General features: G+C 38.0%; 2 protein-coding genes across 4 annotated transcripts in view; both read right to left on the bottom strand.

Annotated features, from left to right (window-relative positions):
* Nucleotides 1–8192, bottom strand: part of LOC117344869 (tripartite motif-containing protein 2-like) — a 109258-nt gene extending 101066 nt beyond the window's left edge. For 2 of the 3 annotated variants that reach the window (XM_033907722.1, XM_033907721.1), the window contains exon 1: nucleotides 8114–8192. The gene's annotated coding sequence lies outside the window, so the exon portion shown is untranslated. The remainder of the gene's footprint in view (nucleotides 1–8113) is intronic. The other variant, XM_033907725.1, reaches the window with a different exon arrangement.
* A 4314-nt stretch (nucleotides 8193–12506) lies between these two features.
* On the bottom strand, nucleotides 12507–20655 carry LOC117344533. Its single transcript, XM_033907303.1, has 4 exons — nucleotides 20542–20655; nucleotides 19473–19637; nucleotides 14212–14339; nucleotides 12507–13424 (listed from the first exon to the last, which is right to left on the bottom strand). The coding sequence occupies exons 1-4, from the start codon at nucleotides 20583–20585 to the stop codon at nucleotides 12712–12714; spliced, it is 1050 nt and encodes a 349-aa protein (XP_033763194.1). The 5' UTR covers nucleotides 20586–20655; the 3' UTR covers nucleotides 12507–12711.

The following is a 20655-nucleotide window of genomic DNA, read 5'->3' on the forward strand; positions in this document are numbered from 1 at the left end:
ACTTAGTAGCCCTTCACACCAGCATGCTACAGGCCCAATATTAGGCCTCTGGGCATTTTGGTTATTGAGAAGAAGTTGCTTGAATGGAAAAGTTGACGCCGGACGGACGGACGGACAACCGACAGACGCCGCGCAACGGCATAAGCTCACTTGCCCTTTGGGCAGGTGAGCTAAAAATGATATTAGTAAATCCTTTCCTGGCATCAGACATTCATCATTTTTCCCTTGACACAAAACATTAATTTTTAATCCCTATGCATCTCATTTAAATTGAGTTACCATAATTTTTATATTATACAATCAAGACAATTATTAAATTTTACTTGGTTAATTATAATTGGACTTTGATATCAAAATGATCTCCAGCGTAGAACTTCAGTGTATAAAAAGTTGACAGAAGAGGTGGGGTTTTTGTCTCCCTGACACTTCATTATACATGCTTCTGTAATTGTTAATGTCGTGGTCAGGTCACCAAGTTGGCAAGTTTATGGAACAATTATTCTTCCGGCATTAAATTACTGATAAATTAGTCATGCTGCCTGGAATTAAAAAATCTTGGTCAACCAGAACTTTTGACGATTCAACAACAATTCAACAACATGAAAACCTTATACCACATTTGTTCATAAGAGCACCAGAACTTTAAATTAATACATGTTTATACAAATATCTCTTAAAAAATTGACAGAATTTTTTACTACAAAACTGAGACAATGACAGTGTAATTTTATACCAGTATCTCCACATGCTAGACAATTATATTATGCCCGTATAATAATGGGTGGTTGAGTGGTATACCAGCACACATACATATATACCGGTATATCACTCAATAACCACCAATCGCAACCACTAGGTTGAAATCCCAAATCTAAAATTTATGGGGTCACCTGTCCAATCACGCGTTTTTTCTGCAAGACTTTGGTTTCCTTCCACAGTAAGATCCTACCTACTCCCATACCTCCTAACAAGCATGACCTGTAACTTATTTCGTAGTTGTTGTGCAATAAATAAAGTTTAATTTTGAATACTAGTACAAATGATATCAACAGATTTTCTGTTAAATCCTGATTATAAGAAGAAAATACTACAATGAGACTAATCATGTTTGTGTCGGATATAATATAACCTATAAAAGGTATGTAAAATCTTAGCAGCTCAATATTGACACAATAAGGCTTATAGTTATTGGCAATAGACTACAACATGCATGAGTAATTAGTTGTAGAAGTAGCAAATCATTTCATTTAAAATTGGTCACCATTCCATTCAACAGGAGATCAAATGTATTCAAATCAAATCACCTATAAGCTAGATTGAAAACATTTCTTCAGAGCAAATTTGTTCACAACATAATAATTCAAAATATGAATACATCTGCTCCCGCTGATAATTGTGTTAGTTGTTTTAAGTCAATGAATCTGTTTCTGATCGATGGCAAAAATTCACAATACTTATCATATTTATAAACTTTTTCATTTTTTGTTTGACTTTCATTTCCTTATTGAAAATGTAACCAATAATAAGCTGATAAAAGTTAATTCTATTATAATCGTGTACACTATTGATTAGTGGTGGGCCCCGTGATAGAAAATAATAGAAAATTATACAAAAAAGAAGAGATCATCAATATAATATTAATGACGATTTTGAAAAGGTAATTAATCCTTATATTTTTGGAGGTGACTGTACATCTTCGGCTTCACATATTTCTTATTGTAAATGAACCAAGAAGTAGCTGATCTTATATATTTTAACGCTATATTCATTCAACATTTACAACCAATCAAGGAGATTTAAATATATTTATAATTGTTAAACGCTTTGTTTGTTTCATTATTAAAAATTTGATAACAAAGGCTAAGATGCGTAATAAAAGTACTTGAAATGAATTTTCTACAAAAGGGCAAGTCTGTGCTAAAATTAGAAAACTGAATAATCAATCAATTTTTGAGTTTCCGATTATCGATTCTGAATGTTTGATAGGGTCCAGTGACAACTGAGAGCCGGAAGCCTTCTTAACAGCAAACATGTCCAACTATATCACAACAGAATGATGTAACTATTTTTAACTAAATAGTCAACAATAACATAGATCCATGCATGACAAGTAATGGTCAAACAACACAGATTTAAAGTACTGTGACAGTTGGTGACAATTTTACTGTATGATTCAAATTCTTTGTCAACACAATCATTCATGTAGGAAATTAACAAAATCATTATAAAAGCACACTGGCTACCAGCTGAAGCTTGTCAACTACCTAAATGTCTTATCATTCCAATGAATCAGTTTGTTGTCAATATTCACAAACAAACAATATTTCTAGCCTATAAAAGTCTATCCATTTCTAGCTAGTGTGAGAATTTTACCTTAATTCAATTTGACACCATTGTAATGAAAAGACCTAATTACGCCAAGTCTATTGTCAAAGGGAAACTTTGTGAAGATATTTACTGTGCCATTTTGGGTAAACTTCTTGGTGACAACAAGTAAACAAATACCAAGTGTATCTGAACTACGGGGTGTTTTTGAATGTATTCGGTAATTCTGTGATGGGAGATAGATATGAGAGGTAAGGGGACCCTGTGTGGGTGGGTGTGATTTGGGAAAAACTATAGAGGTACCCAACACCTTATGTACTAATTGTACTGAAATAGATTGTATCACCGGGGTAAATGTTCTCTCTACCTGTTATCAGGCCATCCAATGTGTTCCTTAACCCTTTAAACCCTAGTGGTGTAAATAATGCCCCACCCCTCTAATTAAAGGGTTCTTATTTCACGGCTGTCTTATATCACACTGTTACATAGAGAAACCTGACCTCCGACCCCTGATCTTTGACCCTGAACTTCCATAAAGTCCAAATCTGATTTATAAACCAATTACCTAAGATCCCAGAAATACTGCTTATATTTTTTTAAGTGGAAGGGATATAAATATTGAATGGACAGACCTGAATCCAAATTTTAGACAAATGCTTTAATTCTGTACCATTAACTGCAATTAACTCTTTGCACTTCTGTTAATTAACCCTCAACAATAATGAATCTTTGACTCCAAATTAACACAAAAGACCCTATGAAGCATACATAAGTATACATTTTATCTATGGGTATCAAATGTAACAGATGGAAAATGCAGCTCAACAAGATCAGGACTCAAACCCAGAACCTTCTAACAGTAAGTCTGAACTCTAGAAGGGCACTCTATGACAAAATGATCCACCATCATCCCAGTAAGCAGCCCTCTCCAGTTCTGACAAAGTTTCAATTTCAATCAATATTACCTTTACCATTATACATACTAACAATACATCAGTATCAATAACATGTACCATTTCCAAAATTTTGAAAAGTCCTATACCAAGAGATAAGCAGGTATTCAAATCTGAGTGAGTCACACAGGAAAAGCATCATAAGTCCCAAAAATTACTGCACCTTCCAAATATTTTAGTGAAGCACAGAAAAAAGCACAAACGTATACATTGCATGCATTCTTCACTCTTACCACCATTAAACTGTATTACTGAAATGATATCCAGGGAATCCAAAAACCAACCTAATCTGCTCTCCATAAAATTGCCAAAAGAAAAATTCTCGGTCAGTTGGAGTCGAAAGAGGAGTATTTGTTAGGTCACTCAGCATGAAATGTCTATTGACAGTGGTCTAAATTAAACCAATACAGTAGGTCACAATGGAAGTGTAAACCATTGAGCTTATCTAGAAAACACAGGTGGCACACTCAGAGATATATAAGTAGATCACTTTAAACATGTGTCATTATAATCCCCCAGGATGTCTTATGACCGGTGTCCTGGGGAGGTCTCGCTGGACGTCTGAAGTGACCTAAGGAGGTCAGCAGCCCTCTAGCCATCACAGATCCACATTGTTCACTCCAAGTGTTTACTTTGATTTTAAACAGTGAATTTAATGACCTGGTCAAATTATTTGTTTAGGACATATATTACATACTGATTAACATTACATCAATTTACACTGTCAACAAATTCTCAATTTGGACCAAAACAATAAAACTCCAGTTCAAAACATTTTTTGTTCAGTGACATATAATCACAATGAGACTGTCCATAGAAGAGCATTACAGAATTTAAGTAAATCTTTTAATATTGTTATAATTATGATATCATAATTTACTGCTATAAAAAAAAAGACAGGCTCCAGTTTCATCAAAATTCCTCGACCTAAATTTTTAAAAATCGTCCATAAGCATTACAGAATATAAGTATAGTTTTCTTATTATACATGTAACAGATAGCATGATAAACCAAACTTATTTCACTGCTTCAGACAGGGATCGAACCCAGGACCTCTGGATTACTGTCCTACACTCCACCAATCTAGCTAAAGTTCTCCCTTGCCAAGCAGTATACAGCGGCTAGTATGGCCAGGGTTACAAATTGCTCCCTCTCTTGGAAAAACTTGTCATTGTGTTCCTGGGGTTGCAGCAATACAATTCCTAAGACCCCTTGGTGCCAACCTAACAGATATAATGATAAATTTAATTTATTTCACTGCTTCCGAAAGCGATTGAACCCAGGACCTCTAGATTAATGTCTTTAAGCTAAAGAGAAGTTCTCTCTAGCCCAACAGTATATTGTGGTCAGTTACACAAATTATTTTTCCTTAAAGCTGACAACGCAAGTTAAAAAGCTTTGGTTTTGAAATAAAACAAAAAAATTCTGTTTTGAAATGGTTTGGAGATGTTCCCTGTGATAAATAAATATCTTCCGGTCACCATTTCCATGGAAGTGGTGGACATTTTAGTTGAAGATAAAACGAAAGCTTATTAACTTGCGTTGTTAGCTTTAAATTAAGATTTTTTCCTTAAATTCAACAATGATTTCATATGGAAAATTTCAAGAGTTTCCTTAAGTTGATAGAAGTTGATGAAACTGGGTCAGGTCACAGTTTGGGAACAAAGAAAGAGCTGTAGTCTGTTTAATTTTCCTTGTTCTATATGACACACAAAGAAAGGCGAGTACACAACATCATGTCTCTACAACCCATCCCATTGACATTGACCCATTTCAATACCCAAGCTAAATTAAAGAAATCATGTTTAAGCTTCAGTCATCCACAAAAACATAATCTTCACAACAAAATAAGCTGATACCTCAGAGAAATGATTCATCACTATTCTCTATACAATAAAGAACTTGATCCTGTAACTAATCAAGGCTATACAAATATTAGATAAAGAATCTTTTTATTTGAAACAGTTTTAAATGAACTCTTTGAGCTTTTTAATGTCAATAGAGGACAGTCAGGTATTTGTGAAATTAGATTACTGAAAAGAAAAATTTGGAAGGCCAAGTTCAAAATCCAGTAACTTTTTGTGCCCTATATTTACCAAAAACGAAATTTATCAATTACACAGTGGTTGAATTATTGTATTATTGCGTGAACTTTCCTAGATGGACACAAACATTTTTTTCAAAAAGGTGTGATATTTTATACGTTAGCCATTCACATACAAAGGATATCTACCGTACTTAGTATTCACTCAATAGTAAGTTGTTCTATAGATAGGGAAGTCACCCATTGTTACCCACAAGAGGTCAGCATTGACATGTCAAGTGACTCATTATTCCTGTTAACCTGACTGTAAAATTTAAGATGATGCCCACAATGTTCTAATCCATTGTATTGGGTTTTTAAATACATGGTACCTTTTCATAGACTTACTTATAAAAAAGATTACAAATTAAATTACCTATTCTTCATGTACTTACAAATATTTCTTCTTGTATATAAGCTGATTCATAAACATTTAATCCAGCTTGACAGAACATCTGGGTGATAAACATAACCACAATGTGTTTATACATGAATACGATTTTCTTATATATTCTTATTTATACTTGCAAAATATTCTTTTTCACTTTGTACTGATGAGGTGAAATAGTATCATGATTTTAAACAATCATTTCTTAACACGTTTTGTGATGAGTCGGTTATTTTGTAATACGAGCATTTATCTCTCCAATACTGTAGTAAACAATTATTTTCTTTAGACATTGTATTCAAGAGAACATTTATTTTTGTCAGAATTTCTTTGAATTTGACTTTCCTAATTATCATTCTGAAAATCTTCTCATTTACGTCTGATATTAAATTTCTCCAAAGGATGAAATTGTTCCTTATATCTTCTGTTAACAAAACCTATGTTAAAGGATTGGGCGAGTTTAGAGAGAGAGTGTGTGTACAATACATATACTCATAATCTCATGTTTGGAGGTCCTGGTTTTCAAATCTCCATCTCAGTTGACCTTGTTGTATCATATTCATGAACATGGAAGGTCTTCCATGCTGAGGAAACTTAACAATGCCTAATCACAAGTAAATGTAATGACTAATTATGATGTCCAAAAGTCTTCTTTTGGATATCTTACATATATGTTATACCAATCATGGTAACCATACAACACAACACTAGACACCTGATTGTCACGAATGCCTGTATGCTAGTAGCACAAGATCGTTGATGCACATGGATCTATTCAGAAGCATTTTACTTTTCACCATGCTATATGAGGTCAATTTGAACAGGTATATGTACAGAGTACCAGTTTTGATTATTGCTCATATTATTTAATGAACTATTGGAGGGACAAACAATAAGTGCTTACAAGTGGTAATGACTAAAGAGACAAGAACTTGTGGGCACAACAGAAAAATTATTAATAAAAAAAAAAAAAATACGGTCCTGCCAACATAATTATGATTTTTGTAACAGGGCTGTGGTCACCTAAGTCCTTGAAAAATCTGCTTTCTGATGTGGTCAAATAAAAAAAAAACATAATGTTTTACCTGAAGTACTATGGCTAGTCACAATTTATCAGTTCAAATGTATTACCTATACCCTTGTATCCAATTTGTCAATAGAAGCAATGAATTTCAATTAAGGTTTTGAAATATGAACTATTTGAGAAGGTTTCATATTATCATCACCCATCCTTCCTAAATTAGTAATGTTCAGATTACCAACAGTTTGATTTGAAAGAAACAATACTAAACTAGAAAATGTCTGTAAGACATGAATGCCTCTGATGCCATTTGATTCCTCATTATAAACTGAAAGAACTAAATGTACACTATCAACAATTATGTCAAAACACACTATTTTATGGTTATTTTCATGACACAACATGCACATAATATGATGTAGCAAAACAAGTACAGGTTTTTTTATTCAATGACATCAATTTGATTCTCGAATTTTTGATGTGTGGATTTCAGTAAGAAGAAAAATAACATCTATTAACAGATATAACAGCCAATTCTACAAGTGTATACATATCTATAGCTTTAAGTCTAGCTGAGTTTGAATTAAAATAGAAGCACACTTCCTTTCATTCCTTCACTTTATACTATATATGGCAATGCCATTTTCTCTTTAAGGGAATATTTTTTCACTTAAGTGAAAATATATGCCCTTAAAAGGAAATGGCATTAAATGTTAAAACAGCCTGCCATAATACTATGACATTACAATGGACCGTACTTATATATAGATCTATATGATATATATTGTATTTTTATATCACTACTGCACACTACACTGTTGTCTGTCCCCTGTTTGGCAACTGTTTGTTACCCTGTATTGAAGTGTAGGCTGTAGCGTTCATTATTCAATAACACTGATTCACAACTGATACTCAACACATTTTTAGAGACAACACCACACTTAAGAACATGACCTTGTGATGGTGATCAGTTTAATTGATAACCTGACAAATTTCTGAATTTTGAACAACATACGATAGCTGAACATTTTTTGAGGATATTCACAACTGACGTTCTGGATTGATAAATACCACGTGCATTATGAAAAAAAAAATTCAAAGACAGATTGTAAGGAAGACATTGGTTGATATCCAAAAATACCTCGTAGTAGTGAGGCCGACAGCGATTCGTCGAAGAGCATCATCCGACACCGACTCTGGTGACGAAATCAATTCTACACGCAATGTCTTGGAAATGGTCAGTGTTTCAATCAACGCGATTCTTCAGCTGTGTTTTAACATTTTTTTAGTCAACATACATTGTAATTGTCGAAATAAATGGCAAATAATAACAATTCACTTACTGGTTTTTGAAAGGCCGTGTGTGTTTTCTGACCGCCGGACCAAAACAAAGTGACAGGAGTGATAAATAACAGGAGGTGCATGGGAGATAACTCTAACCGACACTGCTAATATCTGTGGTAGCACGCTAGTATCTGAACAGCCTCACATTTGTGATATTCCCGCGCTTTCAACAACTGGCGTAATATCAGAATTTTGCCTTTCCTAATTACTTTTTTTAAATAAAATAATCTGTTTCTTTATTGGATAGACTGTGTAATATTAAAAATCTATCAATATATATACTCGTTCCAGATAAAATATGATGGTCCATTGGAAATTCAGTAAACTTCGTTCAACATTAGACTGAATATTCTGGCAATCATCAATATTTCTTCTGTACAAAGACAATTTTAGATATCGCTGATGTGTGAGGGTGTGTGAGCGTACCCGTTAAGGAATCGTCTTTTCGAGATGGCGGGCCATCATCCATGATCACAGAAGATAGTAGTACATTTTCAGTTATAAAATCACTTATTTATAAGAACGATCTGACAGAGACAGGTACAAAGTCTGACTCTGAAATAGTAAATAGCTTACAGGCATCGAGGCGTGATTCGTCGTGGGTTTTAGCTCTTAACAGCCTATTGTTTATCTTTAAACAATATGCTGTTTACTCTCAAAGTCCTATTATATTTACAAAAATAAAGGAAAACAATTTTGTTTACATTATGGATTGCTCCAAAATTTCAGCCCAAAATGTTACGGATTTGTTAAAAAAAAAACATATAAAAAATATGTTGAAATGTATGACTTTGAATTTGAAATAAAATATGGTTTAAACTATAAAAAAAAAACAGGCGCAGTTTTGTAACGGAGTGGTCCCAACTAATGACTGTGATGGAATTTTCTTCTTCGTTTACAATATGAATGAACATTTGGAAATGGCAAAAATGTAAAAAATATGTCAGAGTGACAGTGCGCCATCCATGCAACAAAATGAACGCACAATGCGACAAAATTATGCAACAGCGCCACATAAAACGTATGTTGCAATGGTTCACTGTCGCTTTTCACATGGCGCACTGTCGCTCTTCACATGGCGCACTGTCGCTCTTTACATGGCGCACTGTCGCTCTTCACATGGCTCACTGTCGCTCTTCACATGGTGCACTGTCGCTCTTCACATGGCGCACTGTCGCACTTCACATGGTGCACTGTCGCTCTTCACATGGCGCACTGTCGCTCTTCACATGGCGCACTGTCGCTCTTCACATGGCGCAATGTCGCTCTTCACATGGCTCACTGTCGCTCTTCACATGGCGCACTGTCGCTCTTCACATGGCGCACTGTCGCTCTTCACATGGCTCACTGTCGCTCTTCACATGGTGCACTGTCGCTCTTCACATGGTGCACTGTCGCTCTTCACATGGCGCACTGTCGCTCTTCACATGGCTCACTGTCGCTCTTCACATAGCTCACTGTCGCTCTTCACATGGTGCATTGTCGCTCTTTATATGGTGCACTGTCGCTCTTTACATGGCGCACTGTCGCTCTTCACATGGCTCACTGTCGCTCTTTACATGGCGCATTGTCGCTCTTCACATGGCTCACTGTCGCTCTTCACATGGCTCACTGTCGCTCTTCACATGGCTCACTGTCGCTCTTTATATGGTGCACTGTCGCTCTTCACATGGCGCACTGTCGCTCTTTATATGGTGCACTGTCGCTCTTTACATGGCGCACTGTCGCTCTTCACATGGCACACTGTCACTCTTTACATGGCGCACTGTCGCTCTTTACATGGTGCACTGTCGCTCTTTATATGGTGCATTGTCGCTGTTTACATGGCGCACTGTCGCTCTTCACATGGCGCACTGTCGCTGTTTACATGGCGCACTTCACATGGCGCACTGTCGCTCTTCACATGGCGCATTGTCGCTCTTCACATGGTGCATTGTCGCTCTTCACATGGCGCACTGTCGCTCTTCACATGGCGCACTGTCGCTCTTCACATGGCGCACTGTCGCTCTTCACATGGCGCATTGTCGCTCTTCACATGGTGCATTGTCGCTCTTCACATGGCGCACTGTCGCTCTTCACATGGCGCACTGTCGCTCTTCACATGGCGCACTGTCGCTCTTCACATGGCGCACTGTCGCTCTTCACATGTCGCACTTTCGCTCCTCACATGGTGCATTGTCGCTCTTCACATGGTGCACTGTCGCTCTTCACATGCATGGAGCGACAATGCCGCGCAGCGAAAAAAGTACCCCGCCATTGCGTCGCACTGTCGAGTACTTCTGACACGTGGTGCGTTCATTTTGTCGCCTGGCACACTGTCGATCTTTGCGTGGCAAGGGCTGCGACATGGCCGAAATCAGTCATTATATGGGATCGGCCCTTTGCCTTCGCGTATAGAGTAGGGCACGTAATGTCGTATCTTAGATTCAGAAAGAAGATACTACATCGTCAGGTATACACATCTAAATGCTTCGTAACATAAACGTGTGTTACCCGGTGTACCCAAGTGTAAACAAGGCGAAAAAAGTGACATGGTATGCTCAGATAAACGCTATTATTAGTTATACTAGGTGGATTTGTATAGTTTTCATTTCCAGCCAGTGGCTCGTTGACTTTAACCCAAGAAAAACTTAATCTTAGTTGATAACTAGAAAAAGAAATCCCATTCATCAGCCTTCCTTACATATGAACAATATCCCTATCAATAGCGTGCCAACTCACAAGCATCTTGGAGTGTTCTTCTCTGAAGACGGTCACTTGCTGGATCATGTTAATTATATCATTAATAAAACCTCGTCTAAAACAAATATACTAAGATCCTTAAAATTTCAGTTTGATAGACAAACACTTCAAACCATATATTTTCTTTTATAAGACCACTTCTTGAGTATGGTGATATTATCTGGGGAAACTTACAAAAAGAATTAGAAAAATAGCTCGAAAATCTCAATATCGAAGCAGCTCGAATAGTAACCGGTGCAACTAAGCTAACAAGTATTGATAAACTTTTTCGTGAAGCAGGATGAATCAGCTTATTCGATCGTAGACAAACTAGAAAAAATATTCAATTTCATAAAATGTTTTATCTATATACCCCTACATACTTATCCAACCTTATTCCTAGCACTGTCTCTGATGGACACAGGTATGAAACGAGAAACTCGGATCACACATTTATCACTCCGATTTTATGTACATTTTATAAACATTCCTTCTTGCCTTCTGTCATAGACCTTTGGAACAATCTTCCATCTGATGTCAGATCTAATCCTTTTGTTTCTTTACTTAAATCTAACTTTAATAAAAACACTTTTATTAAAATTTTGGAACCCGTAAACGGCAAATTTATCATGCCCGACTACGTTTGGAGTGCAGTTCCCTGAACGACCATTTATTTCGTAATAATATTGTTAATTTCTCTTTGCGTTGATGTGGTCTAATTGAAACAACTACACATTTCCTTTTGGAATGTACTCGATATGCCGACGATAGAAGACGATATTTACACTCATTAACTTTCCATGTTACACTAGATCTTATACGTTTTAGGGACGAGACATTATCCATAAATGAAACCAAGGTTGTCTTTGAAGCAGTACAGAACTATATTTTGAAAACTAACAGATTTTCAACTATTGAATAATATGTCATTAATCAGTACAAGTTAAAACAAAACCCAATATACCCCTCTTAACTCCTTTCCTTCCTCTCTCCACCTTAATTTTTTCTCTTCCATTATATTTAATTTTTCTCTGTCATCCTGTTTAAACTGTCCCAATTGTATAGTTTTCACTATTAAATGCATTGTTGACTTAATTATGCTGTCCATTTTTCAATTGCTTATTTATTTATAGGTGAATAGATTTATATAAGTGTCTTAGACACTTGTTTCTATTTTCATTTTATTTTGTATCGTATGCAATGTAATGTACTTTGATATTTGAATAAAAGAAAGTTTGTTTTACAGTTCGCCCAACTTTGCGAAGGATTCACATTTGTTTATGAAATAAGCAACATCCGATAAATGTTGCTTCAACTACGAGTTGAAATTTTATTTTGCTTTAACAATACATTAAAATATCTAGAAAGGATGACTAAATGTGAAACCATGCAATACCTCTCGATACTGAGCCGTCTGTACTGAACAAGGAGAATATCCTTTTAACGTTGACGTCATTTCTTGCTGTCTGCTGGTGTAAAAGTATTGAGTATGATATCACTTTACTAGCTCAGACTAGCGGGAATATCCCTTGCGCTAGTGGTAGGTCCGTTGCCTTGATAGCGAAAAGTCCCTACTTCGAAGCCCGCCACGGACAAGGTAATTTAATTACTCCCTCCTATTACACTGATATGGTAGCAATATACGGTGTCAATCACAAAGCAATCAACAAATGAAATTATAACATTTTTATGTCAACCCATTAGGAGGGAATTAAAGGGAAAAGCAAATACCAAACTGCTTATAATCGTAACGACAAATCTTCGCCATACATATTCACACTTTATATAAATTCTTTGTTAGCTCTGGGAAGTGCATACATTGTATATGGTTTAAAATCGTGCCTGGCCTCTGTGATTGTTAACTTATCGCAGTGTCCTAACTAAATGCCGCACTACTTCTGACCTGTTGATTAGCATTTTCTGACCACTCCGGTTGCCACCCTAGGTCACTGGGCTGTCCATCTTCGAAGTCATATTCGTCAAGACCAGCAAGGAGCCGGACTTCCTTCGTTTTAGCAATTTCCGGTATTTCATTAATCATTTCTATCTGACTTCTATGTTTGGTCTTACTGCATTCGGAAGTACTCGCGAATAGCCATACTCCTTGTGATGGCCAGTGAGCAGTAGCCACCATCTTCTCGAATGCCTCTTTCTTTAATTCTAAATCTTTCTTTCCAGCCCAATTTGCTGGAGTCATACAGACAAAGGTGACGAAGCGCCATCTGTCGGAATGTTTACGACCTTTTTCCGGTTTGACGTTATCATGGACTGTTCTGGAATCCCAAATAACCATGCCTCCTTTAGGAACTGGGACCTTTTTCTCTTTCAGTCCTTTATTTTTGTACCATTCGACATACTCCGGTTTAAGATCATAAAAGTCTTCACCAGCGGATGTTTCTTCTGCCTCTTTGAATGTGTTCAGGAATTCTCTATGAACTTTGCACGACCCCTCGATGACACGAAAGCAGTAATCTTCTTCTGTAGTTTCCTCCAAATACACTGCCCCTTGGAATGCATGCAATCCTAGTCGCCAGCTCCCCTGGTCAAAATGAAACCAATTTTCACCTTTTTTGTTGAATGCAGTATCTCCTAAAGATAGAAAGAAACATTTGATCAATAACTATACAGTATATATCAAACTTTCAGCTTTGAAATCCATTGGTTCTACTCTGGATATTGACGCAATATCGAAAGTCTCGAGTTGGACATTTGTTAATTGCCTCGCATTTCCTTTACGGTAGTAGTCACGATTTCACAAGAAGTCGGTAGAACATCGGACAATGATATAACCCAAAGAGAAGTTCTAGATAACCTCCCGTATGTTGTTCAGTGTGGTAACCAGCAGCTACTACTTCGAAACCTCGCTTTGAAATGACACTGGCTGGTCATGGGTTGACAAACTAACTAACCAATCAAATTTTGTATCTTGTACCCACGCCTATGGTTTAGCTTCTAGAGTTGTCAGTTTGTATAAATACCAAGACGTCGCGTCCACAGTCTCTTCCATTTTACCATGAAATAATCGAGACTGAAACCCATTGATTCCGAAAATGATGGACGCGTTAACACCAATACATAAAATAAAAAACATCCAATCATACATGTATATCCACAAGGACCTGCTAATTTGTTGTAGGCTGCTGTACGTGTTATGGTTAAGTCATTTTCGTATAATCTAAACCCCCCCCCCCAAAAAAAAACAACAAACAAACAAACAAAAAACGGATGAAAATGTCCTGTATACACTCTAGAAGACCCAGAACACGTAGACTAAATCAAATGCATGTCCCAGTGACTAAATTTGCATTTGTATTGATGACTTGAATGAAAGATCAACTACTAGTAAATTGTATTACGAATGGGAAATCAATCTCACCAAGTTCCGGGGGTTCCCCAATGGCCATTCCGTCCATGCTCGATAACAGTTTCTCTGTTCCCCAGATTTTGGCGAATACAGGTTTGGCCTTGAGGCGAACTTCCCATGCCACAGGCGAGGCCGATACTCTGTAAAATATTGATGGTAACTCAGAGCTGAATGTAGGTATTTTTATTTTATGTATGATTTCAAGAGGAGTGTATAATAATTATAGAAATACATTGCATAAACTAAGAATTATTCAAAATCCAAAATGAACCACTATATACTATCAATTTTATGCTATACTGGGGGGAGGCATGGGGGAGGGGGTTCTGTGTTAGTCATAACCCACCCACCCCATCCAACCCTCCAAAGAAAATAATCAAGATAAAAAAGAAGTCCGTCACTATATGTAACTAAGATACTAACAGCTATATATGCATAACTTTAAAACTTAAAAGAAATTTCGCAGCAAATTTCACTTAAAGTAGCGTTAAAAGAATGACAGTCAGACACTAAAGGATGATAAGCGAGAAGACAGGAATGGTGAAGCTGCTAGGAGCGGATGGTAAAATGCTAAACTGGCCGAGTGATAAAAACTATCTAAAATCCAATAACGGTGTACTGCTAGGTAAAATAGCTGTTGAAACACTTCCAAGTCACAGCATAAAACACACATCCTTGGAACATAATTGCTGTTCCTTACCCCTCTCCCTGAGGATTATAGAAACTATGTGTGTCCTTGGTTTCCTTGAAGTTTTTAAGGATTGGCACAATGATTACCTCATACACTGTCACTGGAAGGTAGTATATCGGCGCGTTTAAGGTAGCAGAGGATCTTCGAGAGCTTCTCTAACTCCGCAATGGTCCTGTTGTTGAGGGTCACGCTTTCCTGTAAGGCTTTTGAAGATGTTTGAATTACTAAGGAGTTACACATAGAGGTTCTTGTCTTTGATGTCGTTAGCGAGGTTTGCATCCCCGATTTTCATGAGTAGGTTTCCTTTTTTTTTGTTTTTTTTTGTTGGTGGTGTTGCAAATGTCCTGCTCTCGTTGTTTCTGGAATGGCAGTTCAGAAGTTTGTGATGTGCTCGTTCTCTTGTTAACAATAACAGAGACGTCAGGTCGTGATCGTTTTTACTGTATTTGACATCTCTGCATATGAGATTGTGGGTGTAGGTAACCAGATGAGCTTTGACTTCTGCTGCTTTGACATATCTTAATGATGATCATACAATAGTCCATATATTACGAGCTAGGTGTAGGGCTTGGTCTTGCATGTGAATAAAGTGCAGTGAGGGTTGTCTTTCTGGGTTTTCCATTAAAATTTCAATCGTTGCCGAATTTAACATCCTTTTCCGGGACAATTTTTAGGATTTTCAAGAATAGAACATGCCGAGTGGAGTTCGTATTTTTCCGATAAGCTTTGAGGCACGTGCGGCAACGGTTGAGCTGCCGTTGCCGCTCATCAGGAACAATCTGCGGATAACAGCAATTTCGATGGATCCTGCGTTTCTTGCAATGACTACAAAGAATGCTATGATGATCTTTCCCAGGGTTATACCGACAGACTCAGGATGATGACTGGCAAGATGTTAATGAAAATGGGTACATTAATGAAACTGTACATGATCTGATGTGTTTGTGCGGTCCATATCAGATATGGCCACTGGATGGTTCCAAACTGTTCCATCAATTGGGAGTAAAAGTAGTGTATATGCGAATGCGATTTGCCAATGTGGTTGTGGTAGTTTTGCAGAAGCCGCCACGAAATACAGGTGGGGTTTTTCATTGAATTCATCCAGAGCGGAATATCTAGGTGATCGTTTTCTTTTTGGCAGGACATTCACATCTGCGGCAATGGTCAGTGAATGTGACTTATTGTATTTATCGATAATTTCCTGTAGCTGTTCAGACGTGTCCCTGTATTCTGATATGTCGCTGTTGGAGGACATACATACATTTAATAGACATAAAGGGTTTGAGGTGTTGTTGATTTGTATGACTACTATTCGGTTGCCCCCGTCTGGCATGACTTTAACTTTTTAGTCCATGCCTTGATGCCAGAGGGTCGCAATACCGCCATATTCTTTCCCGTTGCAAACGGACAACTTGAGAATCGCCATCGTCTACTGCTTTGATTCTTTCAAAATATGTTTTTCTTGTGAGAATAGCCAGTATTCTTGGATTGCAATGATGTAACATTTTTAAGGTGTTTAGGAAATAATTGGCATTTGATTTTATACTTTGGATGTTCATGCAGCCTATAGTGATTGTCTGCCTATCGTGGTTTTGGCCTGGCCATGTCCTAACAAAATGCTGCTAGCTATTTTGATGGGTTACTGTTGTTGCTTGTGGCTTTTGCTGATTTCGGAAATTTGAAACTCTGGTCTGGGTCTGCGTTTCTCAGTGATGAGGTAAAGTGGTTGGTGTGGTATTTTTATCCTTTTATTGTTGCGGTTGTCTGTAAGACTGAGGGCGTGTCAACTATATGGGGTGACATGATAGAAGAGTCCATTCCAAGGTCTTTGGTTGAGGTATGCTGCTCCTGTTCATCATAGCGCACCTCTTCGTTATGCCGGCTCCTCTCTCTTCTCAGCTTGAGGGATAAACCTTTAAGTGGGGGCAGTCTCTGTGCCTGTGTCTGGGCTGTTACTGGCACTTCCCCTAACTTAAGCGATTGATGTTGTGTTTGGATGTTTTTTCTACGCCCTGGTTACTGTTGTCATGTAAAATATTCACGGTTGAATGTCATGAGGAGTTCGTATGATTTGTCAGCATCGCTATACTTATCCGTCTGCTTGGATGTGTCTGGAGGACTGGTTGGAACATTGGTGAAATCATTTGGTGAGGTGGATGTTGTTGTACCAGCGTAGGTATATTGTTGGGATGCATGAACAAGTGGTCTGCGGACATGGAGGCGGTATCTCTGAATTTGGAATTATTTACTGCATACTAGCAGTCACTGTAGCTGGGGCATGGTGACTAGTTGACATGTTGCTAGGGGTAACTTAGGGATGTGCTGGTTAGTGTTAGATCAAGGAAGGATCAGGTATCGGAGTATGTAATGTACTCCAGGTGTCTCATGTAGCATTGCATTTCAATTTTAATTATCTAATTTCATTTCCAAAACATCAATTTTCATTTAAAGATTATTTATTTCAACCTTGTGCTGAAGCTACATGTGTTGGATTTTCATGGTTTTCAAGAGCTCACCATTAAAAGTACAGTGTATTTAGCTTAGTAGAATTTCTTAGTTTTTTTTCTTGTTTCCTGGTTGCAGTTGGAGTTGTCGTGGCTGGGGCGGGATAGACCTGGTTCACTTGTGCTTGGTTTTTGAAGGAATAATTCAATAGTTTGTTTATAGTCAAAATTTGTTTGTTCCATTTGGGAAATTTTTGATTTGCAGTGTCTGAGCTTGTCTTTAATGTAATCATTTGTCTGTGCGTTAGGTTTAGACTTTCTCTGTTTAGATTTCAGTTGTTTGTCTACTTTCTGATAATCTGTCGGCAGAGGGCTGTGATGGTTTGTCGCTGGAGTGTCCTGTCCTTTCCTAACTGTATCTGGGGACTTTGTTGGAATTATGAGGCTTTTCTTTTGCTGCCATAAGATGGTTTCAATGTTGGAGTCGGGAGTTTTTTTGTAGTGTTTGCTCATCTAGATGATCTTCTTCATCAGATATATTATGCATGTCCGTGGATAGGTTTGTTCTATCTGCTTGTGAGAGGTACACGTTTGGTCTAGGAGAGTGGACTAATGTGCCGGTTCTGGGCTCCGTGCCATCATTCATGTCTCTGATTTCTCTGTCTAGTTGTTCGCAATGATGGCGATACCATTGGCTGCAATTAATGCAGTCAGGGTTTGTTGGGCGGGCTAGGCAAGGACAAATATGCTGGGGCTCATCACTCTGCGTGTTTGGTGACGGTCATGCAGTGTTTGTTTGGCTGCATATGATTAAGTTGTCCTGCCTCGATGGTGGATAATATTTTGCGTATCCTCACTGGGTTTTTGGTTTTGAAGGTTTGCCATTATTCTGCAGTTCATTTGTATGTTTCAATAGATGTTCCTGCTGGTAGCAATTTAGAGGACAAAAAATGTCTGAGGCTCCTACCTTTTGCAATATTTTATGTAGTTCTTTGCAAAGCCCCTTTGCTCCATTTGACTTCAGCCTTACATGTGGTGTAGAAGAGATAAATTCTGTATAACTGTCTGCCTGTGTTACGTGACTTTACTGGGGTAGAGTTTCTTATGCAAAAACTAGTTTCCCCTAGAGACGGATCATTGTGCAGATGTATACCGGGGATTCCTTCAAGATACTTACAAATGTATATAATTCTGTCCTGATAATCTCATAGGCTGCTTCTGAGAATTCATAATAAGATTTCTCTTTTGGGTTTACCATCTTGAAATTCACTGAGCGACTACATGCTTCAATTTATTTTTTTCTTTATCCTTTTGTCTGTTTATAAGTCTGTAAGCCATTTAGGACGATGAGAATATCTGGGCTGGAGTTCTTTTTCATGCAGGCCTTTGACGGTTATTGCTACAGTGAGGCCAAGTACCCGAGGGTTCGTGTTGCGAGGCAGACTGTGCCCAGGATGTATCCCGTTATTGAATAGGTCAATAAGTTGTAATATGATTTGATTTTTCCTGATCCAGTTTTTCTAGTCCCCTGGAGATCCAGGGAGAATTTTGGGGATGGAGATGGTTCTCCAATTTATGTGGACAGTAGGATGTCGTGCTCTTCAACTGATTCCGGGTTGTTGTGATGGTTAAGGTGATTTCAACGAACTATGGAATATACCGGGATTTCTAGGAAGATGGTTTTGATTTGCTGGCCGAAATATTTGCAGTGATGTTTTGAATTCGAAGGGGGTTGCGTCTCAAATTGACTAATGGTTGTAGTGTGATCTTGGCGTGGGTGACTTCGAGCCTTTTGATACTGAGCACTGGAGATGGAGAGCTGTAACCAGTTTTAGTCAAGAATTTGAGGGGGGGGGGGGGGGGGGGGGGGGGGGGGGGGGTATGTGGGTTACAAAAAAGTGTATAGTGCGACTTCTCTCTTCGACAGCGCCACCTACCGTTCCAATATACATCAAAATAGCACAGAAAACAACATAAATAGTTCAAATGGACAGAGCGGATATATTAAAGGAATATATACATTTTGCATACAACTTGTAGTGTGCCCGTACACAACAATAAGGCAGAGACAACAGAAATGAGTACATAAAAATACCGAAAACCAAAATGCGTTATTCGTGAATGAGAGGCGAACTTACCTGTATTGTTGTAGGAGGGATATGTGTCTGTCTATCGGCGAATCATCAACAAACTTGTCCAACCATTGTCGTATCTGGCCGACCAGATCGTCACATTCGTCGGAGGAAATAACACCGGGCACAACCGCGTAGCCTTTCTCTTCAAGGTCTCTCATAATGGAATCCCTGACAACATAAAACATTATTATGTAATGCCGTTTTCTTAATAAGTCATGACTGTGTTCAAACGGAATCCTTCGGCAATTCCCGTAATGAGAAAAAAAACTCTACGGAAAGTGTCGACGAGTTATTTCTTGTGCTAGTTGTTTCTAGTTTTTCTCTGCACATCAATTTTGTGAAGAGAAATGAAATGAAGTTTGAAGTATTCGTTTTACGTCTGTTCAAAGTTGAAAAGAGGTTGTCAATATCATGACCATACAATGTCAAGTGCCCAGACTGATTTAGAGAAATCAATTTGTCTACAGATAAGTATTTTTTGGAGTTAAGGAAAACTCTTATCAGGTAACCACGTAACCTCAGGTGAAGAACCGAGGTGCGGGGTTCGATGCTCCCCACCCGTTTTGGTTTGTGTTTCTCGGGAAACTTAGAAATGGACTAGTTTGTGCTGTCGTGGTTGTGTCCTTGGGCGAGACACTTTACTCTTATTGCTCAGGATGCATCTCCGCTAGCGAAGGCTTCTAATTAGGTTACACTCCACCCGTGGAGTGAGGTAGTCACCAGCTACAACAATGATACATCGCCTCAAATGGCCCTGGCTGTTCACGGGGCGATAAACCCAGCAGGCACATACAAAATTATCTGGTAATCTTAATAACGGCACCTAACGAAAGTGGTCAAATTTATGCTCTAGATTGTAATCGTGTAGTGCGACCGAATTAGCCCTTACAATATGGCGAGGTTTCGCCAGAATCCAAGATACTGTCGATGGAAGAGGGGAAGTCACTCTACATCACAGAAACCACAACAGGTAAATTAAATAATCGGAGTTAAACAGGCGAACTATATAGGGTCACACCAGATACTCTAAAACAGGGTCACGCCAGATACTCTAAAATAAAAAAAATCATACCTGTCGAAAAGCGGCGTTCCATTTTCCCGTCCAGGTGTGGCCATGATTACATGTGTACGAGATGTGGGATGAAATGAGGCGCGATGTGACCTAAGGAATGTAAACAGTCCAAAC

This window comes from Pecten maximus, chromosome 16, assembly GCF_902652985.1.
Source record: "Pecten maximus chromosome 16, xPecMax1.1, whole genome shotgun sequence".
Lineage (NCBI taxonomy): Eukaryota > Metazoa > Mollusca > Bivalvia > Pectinida > Pectinidae > Pecten > Pecten maximus.